Source organism: Myodes glareolus, chromosome 2 (assembly GCF_982192425.1).
Source record: "Myodes glareolus chromosome 2, mMyoGla1.1, whole genome shotgun sequence".
NCBI lineage: Eukaryota > Metazoa > Chordata > Mammalia > Rodentia > Cricetidae > Myodes > Myodes glareolus.
Genome location: NC_142027.1, coordinates 56980621 through 57000748, shown reverse-complemented (window position 1 = coordinate 57000748; position 20128 = coordinate 56980621). Strand labels below are relative to the sequence as shown.

General features: G+C 40.7%; 1 protein-coding gene across 8 annotated transcripts in view; it reads right to left on the bottom strand.

The window, feature by feature from the left end:
* Positions 1–20128, bottom strand: part of LOC125413179 (leukocyte surface antigen CD47) — a 54175-nt gene that overhangs the window by 27568 nt on the left and 6479 nt on the right. For 7 of the 8 annotated variants that reach the window (XR_015736073.1, XR_015736074.1, XM_087900699.1 and 4 more), the window contains exons 2-3: positions 14712–15059; positions 13609–13692 (exon numbers count right to left, since the gene is read on the bottom strand). Coding sequence is in view for 6 of the 8 variants with exons in the window: in XM_087900699.1 (XP_087756825.1) it covers positions 13609–13692; positions 14712–15059 (432 nt within the window). In the remaining 2 variants the exon portion in view is untranslated. The remainder of the gene's footprint in view (positions 1–13608; positions 13693–14711; positions 15060–20128) is intronic. The other variant, XM_085685550.2, reaches the window with a different exon arrangement.

Sequence of the window (20128 nt, the reverse complement as noted above, 5' to 3'; positions counted from 1 at the left end):
ACAGCGAAGCCAAGTACACGTACTGGAAGAATTTCAAAGTTGCCTGCATGGGGATGTGTGCTAGTTAAAGGGCCCCTTTGCTCCTGGCTTCTGTCCTAAGCAAGCACTGACACTCTTCTGAGGTCAACCCCACGTAGCCCTTCTGCCCTTGGTGTCAATGTGGAAGTTCATGGGCTTTCACTCAGAATGACAGTTATGTGCTTCTTACTAAGCTTACAAACTAAATACTGCTAAAATGTTTATATTAATCTCCATAATGCAACAACAAATTGTAAATTCTGTCTTGGAGATATCAGTGTTTCAGAATCTAATGTTCTAACTGTATTCACAGTAGATTCAACATATTTGCTGTTGAAGATAACACATATTCCAAATCAGCAAGTGAAAATAACCCGATTTTCTTAAAAATGTAATGTAATTAATTAATCAGTTCCCTGCGCACGTGCATGTGTGTGGGGGAAATAACATCTTTCAGAATTGGATTCTCTCCTTCTACCATGTGTCCCAGGGATTGGGTTCATGTAGTTGGCTCTGGCAGTTTCTTTACCTGCTGAGCCATCTCCATACCCTACACTAAATTAAAATGTCTGTCAGTGCTGCAGGATGGAGTACAGGATCACAGGGAAGCTGACTTGTCAGAAGGTCACAGCCTCAATGATGCATGAGAGAGAACCATGTGACCGACAATCACTACCCTGGGTTCAGTTTCACTTGTCACATTTGAAGTCGAAACAGAGAACTGACCAAAGGAAGGGCCCAGAGTAAGAATCTAGCAGCATCAGCAATGGCTGAGTGAACCCAGCCACAGACAAGAAGTTGGGAGAACAGTGACAGCCCTCCCAGCAGAGGAGAAATCCCAGCACAGCAAGTCCCAGCTGGACGGAAGGAAGACCTGAACTGTGACCTCAGCAGATCCCTGGGAAGTAAGGTGACTCTGTGCACCGAGCAGTTAGGCAGCAAGCTGGAATGGCCACAAGAAGCAAGCAGCCTGGCACAAGAGGAATCGGGAATGAGCTGCTGTGACAGTCAGTGACTACTCAAGGACTGGAAGATTCTATGAAGAAGTAATGAAAAATGAAAGAGGACAGTTCAATGACAGAAAGAAAGCAATACACGGGAAAAAATAGAACGATCTAAGAGTCTCAGTCGGAACATGGAAGACTCTCCCGGGGGTTGATACAAACCTCACACACTTTGCCCTCATTACCACACCAACATGTTAGCATGTTCCCTGGTGGTAAGGATGGGGGGTGGTGGCGGGGAGGATGCCTACTGTTGCTGGATTTCTGCTGGAGTCTAGCTCCTGTTGCTGACACGAAAGTGTCATCTTTCTCTAATCTGTGATGCTCGGGAAATGCTGAGTCACTGAACTGGACGTTTAAAAATCAATGGAGCTGACTCAATTGAGCCAGGCATGGTGGTGGTACACTTCAATAGGTTGAGGTAGGAGAATCATGAGTTCAAGGCCAGCCTGAACTATATAGCTAGAGCCTGTCAAAAGAATGCTAGGGGAAAACCTCCAATGTTTTATATAAACCCACTTAGATGTCCATTAAGCTACTGATTTACAGGAGTGTCAGGTGCCATTAACTCTTCCTCCCTAAAGGGAGTGAAAGACTAGGCACTTCTCTAAGATCCATTTCAGCTCTGACTTTCTATGGCATTAAGGAAATTAATTAAGCATAAAATGATCTAAGAACAGTATCTCAGTATTAGGAAAGATACTCCAAGGGCATTCACTTTGATTCCGCCCAAGCCCCGACTGACAACTCGCCCCTCACGCTCGCAAGCTCCCATTCCTCATCAGGAAGATGACACCCAGGAAAATGAACTTATTACTAAAAAGACAGAAATGATACTGAGGAAGGTGCGGAAAGTGTTTAACCCTTGCTTCCTGTTACTGACACCCAGGATGCCACTTCTGCAAAAAGGACCTGGCTAAAGGGGTGAAGGGACCGCTCCTCTTCTTCAAATACATTTGCAACATACATACACATATACTTTGAGTGAAATTTCCCTTCCGGCCTGATAATGCTCTCACAAAGGCCACAGACTATGTATCAAAAGCACCAACACCCCTTTTGAGTTGTTGGTAAAAGCTGTTCAAGAGATTCCCCACCACATTATGGGCTACTGCTGTTGTACGTGGTTACCTCCCAGAGGCAGAAGGTGAGACCCTATTGCTGAAGACATTATGAACTTCAGACACAGGACTTAGAGAACCTGAGCTGGATCTGGCCTGGAAGCCTCCTCCCTGAGGATAACTACCATGGTACTAGAAGGTGCTTGCGAGCTTCCAAAGGAGGAAAGCAATCGATCCTTGATACCCATGAACCACTACAACAACCAGCATGGCAAATAATCCTAGGGGTACAATAGGGGCATGTATAACTTGGTGGTAAACAAAAGCTCTTTAAATGTAGCTCAGAAAGAGGGAAATGCTGCCTGGTACTGGAAGCCTAGCCAACTACACAGGGCTAGTGGAGCCCTGGATCTTGTGGTGAATCTACAATCCACTTTACTAACCTAGTGTAAGCCCTGAAAGCATTCTAATATTTATCCTTATGTGCACAAATAAGGGATCTCACTTCTCAATAAAGAAACTTTCTTTGCAACAGCGATCACCACGAAAATCACAGCTGGTCAAAAATGCAGAAAACAAGAAGTCGTGTGATGGATGCCCAGTCCCAAGAGATGCATCTGCGACACAGTTCCTGCATGTAAGCCTCGTATTACTGCTAAAGTGGGTATGGAAAGATTTTTAAAAGCCAGAGAAACAGGAAGTTTTCTGTGAGAGTGTGTTTCATAGAAACTATAAAGAGACTACACCCATGAAGTCTCATCAACATGGCTGCCTAAACAATGACAACACCATTGGACATGCTAACCCCAAAGTTAAAGTTCATAGAAAAGCTCACGGAACTGGTGTAGGAGGTCCTTCTGTATTTGTGTTGTTTTCGTTGGTTTTTAAAGAAATTGCCTTGGTCTAGTTGATAGGGTGGATCTCAGGTAGGCAAAGAAGACAGAACAGAATTCTGGGAGAAAGAAGGCAGTGTGGCAGACGCCTTGGTTTTCCTGCTCGAGACGGACGCTGGTTAGACTCATACCGGTAAGCCACAGTCAAGTGGCAATACACATTAATGAAGATGGGTTAAACTAATATGTGAGAGCTAGCCAATAAGGGGCTGGAAATAATGGGCCAGGTAGTGTTTGAATTAATATAATTTCTGTGTGGTTATTTTGGGAATTTAAGCTAGCCGGGTGGCAGGATGCGGCCCGCTCCCTTCTTGTTGTATGGAACCACAGCTGCAGACGAAGAACTGGCAACTAGAGAATGCTGAGGGTGAGTGGGAGAAATAGAGTTCCTCAATTGGTCATATTCTATAAATAAGTTCTATATATTAGAACTATATAATAAAAGAATTCAATAAGATAAAGAGTCCCTTTTCCTGACTTTGCAAATGAGCAGGGCCACATTGCAAAGATTAGGTGAACCTGCAAGAGTAGAGGAAAGACCCTCCTGGCAGACACCCAGAAAAATCAGGACCTCAGTCTTGCTATATCAAGGAGCTGAATTCTGTATTAGTTATGTGAGCTTGCAACAGGATCACAAAATCTCAATGAAACACACTGTGGTCAATATCTTGTTTTAGTCCTAGAGCTGAGAGCGAACTGAGCATGGGGCAATAGTCACATTATGATCAGAACTAATAGATATGTAAGCTTGAAACTTCAGAGCCTATGGCGATTTGCTATCCAGCACCACAAAACTAACAAAAGAACCCTGCAGAACCTTCATGGCATCACTGTGAACCGAGTTTATAGCAGGATGATGACTAGAGAATTGACAACAGTGTTAAGCTGATCTTTAAACACAAAATCCTAATAGCTTAAGTCCTTAGAATAAATTAATTTTTCTAACTTTTCTGTACCACTGATAACAGAAGTATTAATAACTAATTTTAAGTATTACCATTTACATATTTATATAATATTTTCATAGAAATCACAGATTATGCTATTTTTTTCAAACCAGGGAAATCTAGGTTAAAACCCAAAAGTGTGATTGACCTTGAACACATTACTTGACTCTCATTTGTTTTCCGTACTGAGAAGAGATAACACCTACATCTGTGTCCTAGAGTTCTGAGAAAAGTGCAGCACATGACATTAATAATGCATCTGGGATGCACTCAGGGAAGTGGGAGGTCACTCCACTCTAGCTGTCTGTCCTGCAAGCACTTCCTATAACTTTGGAGCAGCATCTTTCTCATTATGGAATCCACACTGCTCGCCTCAGCACCCGACCAACAGTCAGTGCCCAACAAATCTTCGTGAAGGAGAAACCTTACTTCTAACTCCGACAATCCTGGGACGGAGATGGTAGCCTCGTTTTTTTCTGATAAAAATTTAAGAACCAAAGATTCCGAGAGTATGTGACTACTGAATGCTCAGCAGTAAATGGGGTGCTGTATCACCATCTCCAAAGCTCAGTAACTATCACTGAAGAGGGAACAAAGGTAATGTACAAGTCTGAGGACAGGGCCTGGTATTGTGGCATGCTGTCTTCTATGCATGACAGGGCCATTGTTCTATTGAACTCACAGCAGCTCTAATTCCATGCACAAGATCGGCACAAGATTGGAGTGTCGGAGAATGTGCAGGTAGGTAACAGCTGCTGGAGTTAAGGGAGAGACTCTTCTGTGGTACTGTGTCACATCCTTGCATGACCTCAGGGACTTTACTGGACTGAGGTGGCAGGAGAACGAAGAAAACACAAACACACGGAGACAGACAGACAGACAAAGACATTGGGGTTGGGTGGAATGGGCTCTCTGGCGGAGAAACCTCAGGACTCTGGAAGCTCAGAATGTTTGCTTTATGCAGTTGAATAAGAAGGCAAAGATATAATCTACAACTAAGAAGGAGGCAAGCATATTACATACAACGAAACAAGGAATCTGTGCCATTACATACAGATAAACAAGGGGTAGGTTAGCTAATCTGGGTAGGAGCGGTTTCCATAAGGGGAGCAATCTTCAGGCTGCGATACACTAGGGGGAGGGCCGAAAGTTATGGTGGACATTTTCTGCACACACTTTCAGCGTCCGCACATGCCAGATGAAGGTTTTGCCATTACTGAGCTTCACATCCCCTCCCCCAGGGCTGAAGGAAGGCTTTGTCATTGTCCTATGGGTCTGAGGCTATGACCATGTCAACAGCACACCTTCACTCAAGGCTTCATCACTCAGGTGTGCACGACACCTCACAGTGTAGTCACTGGCACGGTTTTCCTGCTCTCGAAAATAACCCATCAGGAACATTTCCATAAGCAAACCTAATAAAAGTCATTGGATCACATACACATAACTAAAAAAGGCCATGAACGTGGATGGGAGACTACTCGGGACGGAGAATGGAGATCAGTGGGAACGGGAGGACAGGGAGGGTAATGGGGGTGAATATACATGACTGAGAACATCAGAATGAAACCCACTATTACAATATATATAATAAATATATAAATAGTATATATATTTAGTATATATTAAAGAGAGAGATATAGATAGACAAATAGACAGACAGACAGACGATCTTGAAGACCAGAAGCTGATTCTCTTAAGTTTTTTTTTGGGGGGGGGGAAATGATATATAAAACATGATATATAATGATATATAAAAATGATATATAAAATGACATATAAAACAAGAATCAAAACAAAAAGCTCTCTCTAAAGTCAAGTCCTGAGGCGCTGGCCTAGAAACACATGAATGTCATACAGTGTTTACAGATAGTCAGGCCCCTTGTTCCAAAGCAACAAATAGTCATCATTCCCTGTGTTCTACTGAGTGGAATTCAATTACATCCTGGACAATTTCTATTTCTCATTTATGCTTACATTTCCAAAACAAACACAACACAGTAAAAATGATTTCTGATACCTAAATCTCCAAATCCACAAAATAAGTTATCACTGTAATAACAAACATATATTCTCCCCCAAATAATTTTGTATGCCAAGGTTTATTTTATTGACTTCTCCCTGCACTCAAAAACAGCTCCATGAACAAAGAAACAACCTACAAGATGGGAGAATATCTTTTGCAAATATACACTGGACAGGGAATTATCACCTAGAACCTATAAATAATTCCAAAAATTAAACATTAAAAAGTTCCCAATTTATCTAGTCAAGAAATGGGCTAGCGAACTGAACAGAGAGTTCTCGGAAAGAGAAATCACCCAATCAACAAATCATTCAAACCAACCACTTAGCAAATGAGCTTCTGACCCGAATAGTTTTCAGAGGAAGAGCAACAAAAAAAGTCAAAGAACATTTGAAGCAATGCTAAATATCCTTAGCTTTGAGATTCCATCTCCATTCTGGCAGAATGGCTACCATTAGGAAAACAAACAATAACGTTGGTAAGGATGTAAGGAAAATGGAGCCTTTATACATGGTGGGAGAATACAATGTTGTCACAGGCACAATGGAAACCAGTAAACATGTCCCTCCAGAAACTAAAAGTGGAACTACTATAAGATCTATCTATACCAGCCCTAAGTAAACCTGAAGGATTCATGTATTGTTGCACTACTCACAATAACCAAGCTGAGGAAATAGCCTACATGTTCATCAATGGATATAAACATGTGTGTATGTGTGTGTCTGTACACAGAAAATGAAGTTTTATTCAGCTGTAAGGAAGAATAAAATTATGACATCTGTGGGAAATTAGATAGGCCTGGGGATCATTATGTTAAGTGAAAAAAGCCATACTCTTTTGTTTTACACAAATCATACATATTTGAAAATAAATATGTATATATAAAACATGACAACAGAAGACTATGGGGAGAGAGAAACAGGTCTTAAGGGAGGGAGAGGCAGGAGAATGAGGTTATGATGAACTATATGTGACGTGAAAGCAGAGATGGAGACCAACTGCGGGGAAGAAATGGACCAGCAAGAGGAGATTGAGATCAGAGGAGAACAGTAAGGGGGCAAATAAGAACAAAATTAAAGGTAAAGATCCTCCTGCCTCTGTCTCCTGAGGGGTGGGATTAAAGGTGTGTGCCACCACCATTTGGTTAACATAAAAAGCTTTATAGAAGAAACCTTGTGAAACGTAGAGAATGAAATAGACATTCAAACCCAAGAGGCATGTAGAATTCCAAGCAGATGTGACCAGAGAACAGCTTCTCCATGATACATCATAGTCAAGATATCAAAAGTACGAGTGATGACACAATACTAAAAGTGGTACGAAAAAAACACCACCTAGCATCCAATGATGGGAATACTGGAATAACCTCAGACCTTTCCTCAGAAACCCTAATAGTCAAAGCTGCAAAAATGATCAATTTTAAGTTGTAGAAATAACTATGAACCAAGAATCATATACCCAGCAAACTTATCTTTTAAATTGATGGATAAAGAGATTTCAAGACAAACACTAACTAAGATTATTGACAAAGAAGTCAGTACTGCTAAATATTCTTTATTTTTTTTTGGGGGGGGGAGCGGGGTTGAGATAGCGTTTCTCTGTAGATTTGAAGCCTGTCCTGAAACTAGCTCTTGTAGACCAGGCTGGCCCTGCTAAATGTTCTTAAAGGAAGACTACATAGGGAGAAATTGAAAGGCAGCCTCCCTTTAAAAGAACACTGAAAATACATGCTCTATGAAAGGAAAAGAACAAAGACGAGGGAGGAAAGAATTAACTACATGCAACACAGCAAACTCACAACACTAAGAGGAGGAAGGAAAAGAAACTCCAACAACAGAGCACTACAGAAAATCACCTAACAAAAATCTTAGGAAACAGAAAACTCCTTTCAGTAATAACGTTAACTATAAATGACCTTAACTCATTAATAAAAAGAAGCAGACTAACAAAGTAGATTAAAAAGCAAGAACTACTATCTGTTGTATCCGAAGGGAGGGACACCACAGAGAAACAAACAAACAAACAAACAAACAACCCTCAGAAACTGATTACTAGAGTATGGAGAACAAACAAACTACCAGGCAGACAGGATCCATTAACAAGCAAGCATATCCTCATACATGATAAAGAAGACTCCAAACGAAGACTAATCAGAAGTGAAAAAGAAAAAAAAATACATATTAATAAAGGGAACAATCCATCAAGAACTTCTAACAACTATAAACATTTATGTATCGAAAATTAGAACCCCCAGTTTTACAAACCAAACACTAGAAGACATAAAAGGCCATGTAATTCCTGACATAATAACAGTGGGAGACTTCAATAGATACTGTCATAGTTAGACAGGTCTTCCAAACTAAAACTAAGCAAAGAAATTTCAGATTTAACAGATATACAGAGACTATTCCATCCAACAGAAAAGGAATACACATTCTCAGCAACACATGAATTATTTCCAAAACTGATTACGTAATCAAACTAAAACAACAGCTGTGATAATTCCTTGTCTCTTATCAGAACACCAGGACATAAAAGTAGTCATCAACAGGAGGAGCAACCACAGAAATAGTCAGACAAGACAATGCATTTTTAAGCCAGAGAGGAAATTTAGAAATTGCTACAGTCAAATAAAAATGAGAACACAATCTACCAGAACCTTCGGGTACAGACAAGGGAGTCAGCCCTAAGACCACACTGTATACAGTGATGAGCACTTATGGTAAAAAGCGAGAAACATCTCAAATAAACAACACAACAACGCACCTCAAGGCTCCAGACGAGCAAGAGGACAACCCCAAACACAAAGATGGCAGAAAATAATAAAGACTGTGGAAGAAAATAACAATAAAGGGATTAAAAAGAGCAATACCCAATGTCAATCAAAGTCTTGGTTCTTTGAAACAGTTAGTGAGATTGATAAACTTCTAGCTAAAGTGGCAAAAATGAAGAGGGAGAGACCCATATTAATCAAACTAGAAAGGAGAAAGAGATTAAAACAGACTCCAGTGAAATCCAGAACATCCATTAAAGAATGCTTTGAGAATATATACTCTAAAAAGCTAGAAAAATCTAAAAGAAATAAATTTCTATATGGATATATCTATCAAAATTAAAAGACAGAAGATATAGGTAATTTAAATAGTCCTATTACAAGTAATGAGATTGAAGCTGTAATCAAAGTCCCCATACAAAGAAAAGCCTAGAATAACCTGGAGTCACTGCTGAATTCTATCCATTGGAATTACAATGGAAGATCCATTCCAACAGTCTATTTGTTCCACAGAATAGAAAGGGAATGAACACCACCAAACCAGTCCCACAAAGTCATCTTTATGCTGGTATCAAAGACATGAAAAACAAAAGAAAGAAAGAAAAAAAATTACAGAGAAATTTCCCTGAGGAACTTACATACAAAACTTCAAATTTCTGAAATTCAAATCTCTTAAAGTTAAGAACACATTAAGATCTTACATCATGACCAAGTGAGCTTCATCCAATGGATGCAGGGGTGGTTCAACATATACAAATCATTAAGTGTATAACATATAAGTAAACTTTAGGACAGTGATTAATTATATCATCACCTTAAAAGATGCAGATATCTGACTAACTTCAGCATGCCTTTAAGGTAAAAAGTCCTGGAGACATTAAAAATATATATGTATGGCAAATAATGAAACCTAGAACCAACATTATAGTAAACAGGCAATAGCAGAGAACATTTTCTCTAAAATCAGGAAGGAGACAGTGATACCCACTTTACTGTTCTGATTCAATGTGGTGCTGGAAGTTTTAGCAGCAAGACAGGAGAAAGATATGAAAAGAGTAAAACCAGGAAGGGAAGAGGGAAACTAGCCCTGTTTGCACAAGGCACGAGGCTATATTTGAAAGACCATACACAATCTACCATAAAATCCTTGGATTTAATAAACACTTTTAGTAAAGTTGTAAGACACAAGATAAATATATGAAAATCAGTAGCCTTAACAAAGAACCATAGAGAAAGAAATTAGGAAAAATATGTTACTTTGTCATTCAATATGGTTAGGAGTGAACTAAGCAAGGGTGAAAAATATCAACAATGAAAACTTCAAAATATCTACAAAAGACATTCAAGACAATGCTACATGATGGAAAGATCATCCCATGATCCTGGTGTGATGAAATCAGTATCATGAAAATGTCTCATCATCAAAAGTAATTGACAGATTCAGTGCAACTCACATCAAAATCTGATGTTATTCTTCAAAGAACTAGACAGAGAAAAAAAACAATGTGAGTGTCCACATGGAACGACAGAAGAGCACACAGAGCCACAGCAAGCCTAAGGAGGAAAGCAAGGCTGGAGGTATTGTGGTTATGACTTCAGATCACACTACAGAGATATAGACAAATACAGCAAACACACCAGACAGGGAGACCAGCAGAACAGAACAAAGAAACCAACAAAGGTGTCAAAATACGCAGCTGAAAACAAAGACAGTCTATTCAAAAGAGCGGTGACAGCCAAACTGGATATCTCCCTGTAGAACCTTCCAGATAAAAGTGGATCAAAGGCCTTAATTTAAAAGCTAAAACACGGGAACTGCTAGAGGAACATTTAGGGAATATGTTTCAAGATAAATGCTTAGGTGAGGACCTTCTGAACAGACCTCTAAGAGTGCAAGAACCATCTCCAAGAATCAACAGAGGGAACGAGGTAAAACTGAAGTTTCTGCACAGCAGAGGGAAGCTACCAGCCAAGGAAACAGACAGCCTGCAGAACGGGAGAAGATCTTTAACAGCTACATTCAAATAGGGGGCTCATATCAGAATTTACAGAGGGAAAACTAAAGAATTAAAAAAAAAACTCTGTCAATCAATAAATAGGCTATTAAAAGAACAGTTCTCAAAAGAGGAAACACAAACGGCCAACAGGTATTTTTAAAAGTGTTCAATGTCCTTAGTCATTGGGGAATTGCAAATGAAAGCCACTGAGATACCATCTCATCCTAGTCAGAATGACTATCACCAAGCAACCTCACAAAAGATTCTCACATAGGATGCAGAGAAAGAAGAAACCTTATTCATTCCTGGTGGGAAGTCAAACAAGTGTGGCCATTATGGAAATAAACATGGACATTTCTCAAAATATCTGAATAAAGAAGTACTGTATGACCCAGTATAACTCTTAGCTATATATCCAAATGATTGCATATCCTACTACAGACACACGTGTACTACCGCGCTACACACAATAGCAAGGAAAGGGAACCAGCCGAAATGAAAAATGAATAGATAATGAAAACATGGTACATACACACAATAGGATTTTATTCAGTTGTAAAATATAAAACAATGAAGCTTGCAGGAAAATCGATAGCTCTGGAGAGACAAAAGACAATGTTCTCTTTCCAATGCAGACCCTAGCCTGGTTTGTGTGTGTGGTGGAGTGTACCAGCATACATGTGGGGAAAGCTTCAAATGCTACAAAAGAGACCAAGACATAAATGACAAAAACAGGTGATCAGAAAAGACGAGGAGTAGGTAAAAGGGCACAGGGGACATGAAAAAGGCAGAGACGGGGGGAGGAGTTACAAGGATGGGATTAGGAGTACTGGGGGCAGGGATACAAGGGGGTAAGAGAGACTACTAAACATACTTCGATAATGCCATGATGATATTTAATACCTTGTATGATAATTTAAAAAGTAAGACCCCCCACGATTCTTAAAAGGGGGAAAGGCTGACAAACAGTGGCAGCAGATCACAGCAAAGATGCAGAGAAATCGGGCCCCTCATCCTGCTGGCAACAGTGTAATGAACACCAACTCTGGAAACCTGTTCCTGGTTTCCTCAAACACTAGGAATACACCGAATGGGGAATCCCAAACTGAAAAGGCTCACAATCTTGCAGAGGTGAATGATTAAGCAGGCTATGAGAACGCCACAGAATAAACCTTAGTGGAAAACCCACCGGGTTAATATGTGTCATGGACATGTGTTACCTTGTCAAACAAGCAAACAAACAAACGCCATCAAATACAAAAAACCCCACTGTCTCAAGAGCACCATGCCGAGTGGGTACACCTTAGCAGATCGTCTGTTAATGGTTTCCTTGATGATTTCTTATTGAATTAATGAAGTCACAGATACAGATGGCACATTAGCGCCTGAGAGTCAGGAGTACCTGAAAGTCTGGTGAGTGAGTGAAGGGTTAGCCTTGGGATGCTGTGCTGACAGAACAGCTCTGAATGGCCATCACAACAGTGGTTAGCCAAGTGTAACAGAATGACAGAGAGCCTCCTGTACACAGGACAACTGTGGACTTCCTGGTTCTGATACCACGGCACAGCTACATGGGATACAACCACTGGGAAAGACTGAATTGGGGATACACAGAATTCTCTGTCTCTGATTCATGCAATGCTAGTTATTAAATATATGTTATATATTATGTTATATAGTTATTAAATATATACACACAAATATTTTTTAAATGGGGAAAAAGTCAGAAACTTCAAGTTTCTGGTAAAATTTCCCTACAACAAAATTTTCTCATCTTATGGCACAAAACAAAGCCTGTCTCTTAGTTCTCTGGGGGTATTTGAAGACAGGATAAGACAATGACATGCGAAATAATCTGCCTCCATCCCAGACTCTGGGATGCCCTTCCTACTCACCTCTATTCCATTTCCGGCTTTTTCACTCTCAAACTCAGAGGTTTTATCAATTTTCTTCTCAGTGACCCACATTACCTTGCAAGTCACTGCTCCTATGTCTGTCTGGCCCTTTACTCCCATGAACCTATCCACTTTCTCAGAAAACCTCCGACTAGGTACTGGATGGCCTCTTCCTGTGTCTCTTCCTGTGCACACTGCACACTGACTAGACTGCCCTGAAAGACAGATATTTAAAGAGAGAGCTCTTTAACCCAAATTAACATCAATCACAAAGGAACGGTATATGTGAAATTCTGACAGAAAGACCTTTTAAATTCTCCTTGCCTCCTAAGCCATTCCTTCCTTTCTCAGCAGACTTCCAGGGACATTTGATGAAAACACACAGAATAAACCCCCGCAAGGAAATAAGATTTCCATCCTCGTTTTAGAGATATGCAGCTTGGTCTCAGTGAAGTACCTTCCATGAAGACACAGGTGAACAGTGAGTCCTGAATAAGGTAACTCAGACTGCCTGATTAGAGTAATCGCTAATCCTACGTCAGAATATTTAATCAAGCCACCTTCCCCCTCCCGTCTGCTACCAGACATTTTGTCATTTTGAAAGAGAGAACAGATGGAAAGCAGCTGACCTAATTCAGCCGTGCTGATCCCACCCAGAGCTGGTTCTCAAAGTGCCATCAACCCTGAGATCAGTAGTACATCTGGTGGTTTAAATAGCGCTCAAGATGCACTCTTTAAAAACTGTTAGGATTCTCTGTATGTATTAAGAAAAAAAAAAAATCAACCAGCACAGCAGAAACTAGAAAACAAAGTGTTTACTTCAGATAACAGCGGTGCTGTCCACAACTCACCAACTCATTCATGAAAAGAGACTCTTTTCATGGCTGTCACCAAGCCTGAATTCAATTCGGGTAGGGTGGATCCCCATTTCCCCAGTGTGCTGGCAAGTGGAGCAAGGCTGGCCACAGAAGCCCTCGGGAATCAGCATGATTACCTAATGTGCAACCTCCTTTCTCCTTCTTGTCCCCTGCCGGGGTAGTGTGGTTAGAACAGTCTGCTCCGTGGCTAGAGTTGGAGTCTATAAGACCACAAAAAGATGAAATAACCAGGAGGAACTACACAAATTAATTGAATAATTTTTAAAAAGTACATTTTTTTTTGCAAGTTTATTTTGGTTTGATGATGTGGGGGCCATGCCCTGGAGCTCTGGGTTGTCTGAAACTAACTATGTAGTAGAGGCTGGCCTAATTTGCTGCGATCCTCCTCAGTCTCTCTAGTGCTGATCAGCCTTGGGCCACCACACAGGTGAAGCACATCTGATGAGAACAAACAGAACCACCTATTATATTACCTCAATAGAAAAGTCCCATGACCAAGAGGGGGAGCCACACAACATTCAAGAGAAGGGAAAGCAAAAGTAGGCAAGACAGAAGTAGGCAAGACAGAACTCCTGGAAGTCACCAACCAGTATGTCCGCATTTATTAATGGTCAGCTCTCTTTTGGTTCAAAGGAATTTCTACTTCACTTTTCTTCTTTCCTCCCCCACTTTCCGTTGCTTTTGAAGAGCAGTCTCCTGTTGCCCAGGCTGGCCTCCAACTTGTTATATAGCTGAGGCTGGTCTTGCTCCTGCGTGACGGGGCTAATAGATGTGAGCCAAGCCACCTGGTCACTATTGTGCTCTCTTTCTAATAGGGTCAGTTTCATCAGGATACAGGAGGCCTTTTGATAGGTCCTACTCTGTTACTCAGTCTGTTTTCTCATGCTGTAACCGTACTGGGAGTAGGTGATCTATAAGCAGCTAAATTTGCTTCCTAGTACTGGGACTGAGAAGCTCCACCCACCCCAGCATTGGCACCACCCAGCCTCTGGTAAGAGTCTTTGTGATGCCTCACAATGCAGTGGAAGGGCAGGATGAAGAGTGTGTATATGTCAAAGAGAAAAAACCAAGACTGCCATGCTTGCTTTCTCTGGGGAATCTCCCGTAGTGACGTCCTAATCTCTTGTAGTGACTTCCACAAGGTCCCACCTCAAAGCACTCCCACAGTGGCCATGATATTTCAACACCAGTTTTCATACAGGCAAACTGCATCACTTACCCATACGGTGTTTCAGCTCTATAACTGTTTTGCCTTCTCTGGATAATTCTGTGACTTCACACGTGTAGTTTCCCACGACGGCCTGAGTCCTACTCATTTTCAAAGAGGCATCGCCTTTCAGTAAGTCTGAGACTGAGATTTTCGCACTGCTGAAGTTGGCCTCTACGGTAAAGTTGTTTTTACTTCCGTCATAGATGAAAATATATGTTTCGTTTAACTTCCACTTCACGTACATTTCTTCGGTGCTTTGTGGCTCCACATTAGTGACGTGGCAAGGGATGACGACAGTTTCATTGCACTTGGTGTATTCTGCAGATTTGACTGTTCTAAATAGTAGTTGAGCTGAACCTGGAAAACAGACGCAAAAATATTTCATTATAATCTGCTATATATTGTTCATATATAATCTATGATATATTATCTTAGGTGTTCATGTAAACAAGCAGTATAAGAACAAGGTGAAAATAGCAACAATTATTTGTATACCAGCTGGCAGACTGTAAGTTTTCTTTATTCAGTCTTAATAATACAAGGTATACATCACCATGCATCTTGGGGATAAATTCACCAATTGTGTTGGAAAATGCAAGGTATAACATCTGCTTTGAAAGCTCTGAAACCATCATATCTGCTTACTGATATATGTAGGAAAATACTGTCCTTACCATGGGAACATTCGGAACAAAAAGCTAAGTATTATATTTGGGCTTGACTTCTATATACTTCTTCTAGATGGAACTTGCTAAAGTGATATGAAATTTATCTCTACACTCAGGCTGCATAACCAAAAAAAAAAAGTGGCCAGTTCTATTATACTTTAATATACAAAGCAACTCGAATGAATCAAATCTTATCTTTCCAAGAGGATGGAAAGTCTTAGAATACTAACGAGAAAAAAAAAATGTTCTCAGTGGCTATTTCCCACTGCAAAAGAGAGAGCGATAGACATTTTGTATGCAAGTCTCAGAAAGGATTACACACAATTGAATGGCATTTTCCTACCCCGACATTTCATTGAATCTACAGAACAATTTTGAAATGTAGATTAGAGGTATTTCTTCCTCCAATAAACCATAAACTACTCAAAAATCCCAGAAAGAAGAAAGCAGGAGCAGATGCTGCTAACAAGTAGAGTATACTCATCGGGTCTTCTCAACGGCATAAGGCGCCAGCAGCAGCCTTGCCTCGGTGCCTGAGTGACTAGCGTAAATGGAAGGGTCACCATTTAACTCAAACAACAAGATGTGGAGATACTCCTGCTGTACTTCACAACTGGGCCATTTATCAAAGCTCTTCTCCAAGGAGCTTGCTGACTTTTCTTTCAAGACCCAAAGTACCAATGAATATAAAACATTAACTTTGTTAATCTTTAATACTTTCTCCTTCTGTGTAAACTAGAAATAAAGTCAAGGGTTTAAGATGTTATTGTAACAGTGTGATTATTAATAAATATCTGTCGAGTTAAATATAAAGACATACACTAGAATACAATTTGGACTGTGTTCAAGAAAACTCAAGCCCAAGCCGCCTGCTTGGCACACTCTGGAGTGTAGTCTTAAGGAATTCATTTTTCTATAGCATGGTTTAATAAGGAGGATCAGAGCAAATGATGGGTGGCTTCTAAGAAATGTTCCCTAAGCAACAGTATGCCACACAAACACAGGGCAATAACGTAAAACTGGACACTGTGGCGCCTTCTGTGATGAGCTGGGTCTTCTGAGTGTTCCTGGCAATGTGCCACTTGAAGCAGCCTTGGGGCATCCACGGCTCACCTTTCCCAGTTCTCTAGATTCTTAGCCACCAAATATTAGGAAGCCCCAGGCAAAACCTGATTGTCCAGTTATGTTTTCTACACCCTTGGAATTTTGAGTTATTTCCCTGGAGAAAGAGCCATTGAGGGCAAGGAACCATATTGAATGAAGAGAGACTGGGGCAGAGGGTGAGGTCCCAACAACAAAGGAAGGCAAGTGTCAGAAAAAAATCTGTGAAGATTTTGAAATGGACAGAAAGTTCCCAGGGTGTCCTGTCCGTGGGTGCTGGGGACTATCTAGTGGAACTTCTGCAATCATCAGATTCTAGAGGGGCTCTGCTTCCGCAGACTTCGACTTGGGTATCTACAACTGTGTAAGCTATTGGAATTGACGGTTATGAAGATTTGTCTTGATATAAAATTTTGTTTTAAAAACAATTTATACCTCCTGGAAGAGAGTTCCAAACAACCTCACTTAAAAAAAAAAAACTAAAGATACTAACCAATTTTATATCCATCAATAAATTGTTCCAGCATTCTTGCTTGACTATGCGTCTGCTCTACCAATTTGCCTTCAAATGTAATTTTGTCTACTTTCTGATTTGTTCTTTAAGGATTAAAATTAAAACTCTGATGTATGTCCATTTTATAGCAGCATGAATCATTTCAAAGTTTAAAAATTGTTTTCATATGAGTCATTTCAAAATTATTCTTCTCTAGAAGACACAGTCAATGGCTCAGCATCCTGTGAGATTTTCTTCCCCCAGAAGACCCCAGGTAAGAATGAGGTGGCTAGGAAACAGACTACAGGTTTGTAACTTGTTATATATATTTCAAGGAACACACGGAGTACTAAGTGTATTGTGTTACTTCTTGCAGTAAAAACATTTCATAGCTGAAGCCATTTATGCAGAATAAATGCTATCAATAAAAGGGAAAAGTAAATTTGACCTGGGTAACCAAGGCAACCTTCACACTAATAACTAGTAAATAAGAGTAGCCCAAAACATTCCTCCAGATGTTAAATGCAGATTCTTTATGTACAAACATGCTATTAAAAACACTAAGTAACATCATCTGATATGGGCTTTTATCTTTTGCCCATTGCATCTTGATGGAATAGGAAAGTGAGGAAAAACTAGCAACCCAGGGAGTCAATGACCATGAATAGTGAACATAAGAAAATTTACATATATAAGATATGCTGTAGCAGTCTATTCCACAGAGTAGGGAAACTTAACCAAGAATGATGCCAGAGTTACAGGCAAATTATCAAATACGCTGGGAGGATTAGTTTTTATCAAACGCCAAAAGTAGTAGATGTCACAACTTTCATGAACACAGCATCAACAGAAACCTCCCAGCTCGGTCCTGAGCACAGCCGTGCAGTGGCAGAGGTCTGGTCCATATGGTACAGTAAACGTGCTGTAACAATGTGCTGTTGTTAAGAATAACCTGGATGAAACACTGACGGGGTGGGGGATATGACAACGGAAAAGGAAAGTGCTACGTATCTTGAGGCGCTAAGAATCCTCATTATGGGATGTGTAAGCAGATGATACAACACAAGGTCACAAGTGGGGCTCTTTTTGTATGAACTAAGTGCTGTGGAGGCCAGAAAATCAACCAGTCTTGCAGGTTTCTAAGAAAATTTACATAGCGACTGGAGAACAGGAGGCTGTCCTACAGTCACTGCTCATCAAGGCCCCTAATGTTTCCAGACATTCCTTGTAAAATTTATTCCCTTTTAATGACTCTTAAACAGCTCACCTCTTCTCAGCCTGTACTCTCCAGCAGTCTCTCCCTCCCTAATTCAAATTGAGTCTTTCTGAGAAGCCAGAAGCTCAGAATACAGCCCACATAAACTTACCTGCAGCCTCAATTATCCATAGATTTTTTCCCCTCCCTTCCAGAAATGAATTCCTTGACTCTGAGCTTGTTTCAATTGCTGACTCTAGTCTCTCATAGTCTCTCATCTAGAGGACTCAAGCCGCCAGCCTCCACATCCCATAATTCCATTAGGGAATGTTTGTTTTTTAAGTCATCTTTTAATAATTGTATATACATCAAATTTAACTAGTCCCACACACTCGCCTCTATTTCCCAGCGTCCTAAGATAATGATCTCTGTGCATATCTTGACCTCAGTGCACTCCCAAACTCTGTGTCAACAGTACTCCACTCTATGTCCTATTCATCTACCATCGCTACAGCTCTTGCTCAAATCACCAATGACATCATATGAACAATCTAGTTCACACAGTTCACTTTGTCTTGACTTCCCTATTAATACTCGAGCCAGAGAGCAGTTCCTCATTTTCTTTTCTTACTTTGTTCCTCCACCCTAGCAATCCTGTTGATTAGAAATTTCCTCCACCTTGCCCCTACCTTTTAAAATCCAGCCTTTGGCACATTCATGTTCCTAATGTGTGGTGGTTTTTAACGAGAATGGATCCATAGGTTCCTATGCTTGAAAGCTTGGTCCCTAGTTGGTGGAACTGTTTGGGAAGGATTAGAAGGTGTGGCCTTATTGGAGATGTGTCCCTGGGGATGAGCTTTGACGTTTCAAAAACCCAAACCATTTTAGTTGAGTCTCTCTTTCCACCTCCTGGTGTCAACATGCAAGCCCTCAGCTACGGCTCCAGAGCCATGTCTGCATGCTGCCATCATGTTCCCCATCACAGCAGCCATGGATTCATCCCCTGGAATTGTAAGCAACTAAAGGCTTTTTAAAAATAACCTGCCTTAGTCATGGTGTCTCATCATGGCAATAGAACAACAACTAAGACATAAAGGTTTCATGGACAGCAACCTCTTGCCAAGTATTCCCCCTTATTCCAATAGTTTTAACAATCAGCACCTTGTCTTACTCAGCCAGACCCCACCTTTCTTCTAAACTGTAGATTTTAATCAATGGTCTGTTAGGCATGCCAGTGGGAGTTACTACAATCTGTGAAAAATTAATAATGTCCCCAAATTATATACCTGTATTTCCCAATCTTCACCTCCCTGAAATATTTTACGGTTATTTACTAGTCAATCAGAGTTTGACCCATAGTTTGACTCAAGTTGGAGTCCTCTGTTTCTTTAGTCACAGAGAATTCTTCTTAAGATAACCTATCCAATAGTTTCTAAACCCAAAGTCTTCTGACTGAGTGAATTATACCCTCACCCTTATCCCTTGAAGCATTGCCAGACCTCCACATTGGCTCCCTGCCTCTATCTTCCATACTGTTCCATGCCAATGCCGATGCATTTCCCACAGTCCTCAAAATAACTGTTCTAAATGCAAATGTGTACTCCTTTGCCCAGTGACACCCCACCACCCTCGTTCTCAAGCCAAATTCTAAGTGCATTAGCATGGAAAACAAACAAGGTTCTCTGAGATCCTTTCCGGCCTCACATTTTGTACTCTCATTTCCAGAGAAATCTCCCATCATAATGACCTTCCTGCAACCCCATGAATAGGCAAAATGCGTTTCTATAAACAGGGCTTAGGATATACTGATTCCCAGCATAGGGAGGGCCACACCCTTCTCTGGCCATAAAGTGTGTGCTGTGGTTAAGAGTACATCATTTGGGGCTAGATCCCTCATCGTAGCTGTAGCACCTTAAGCAATCATTTAACTTTTGGACCTCAGTGTCCTCGTCTTCAACGTGTGAACAGT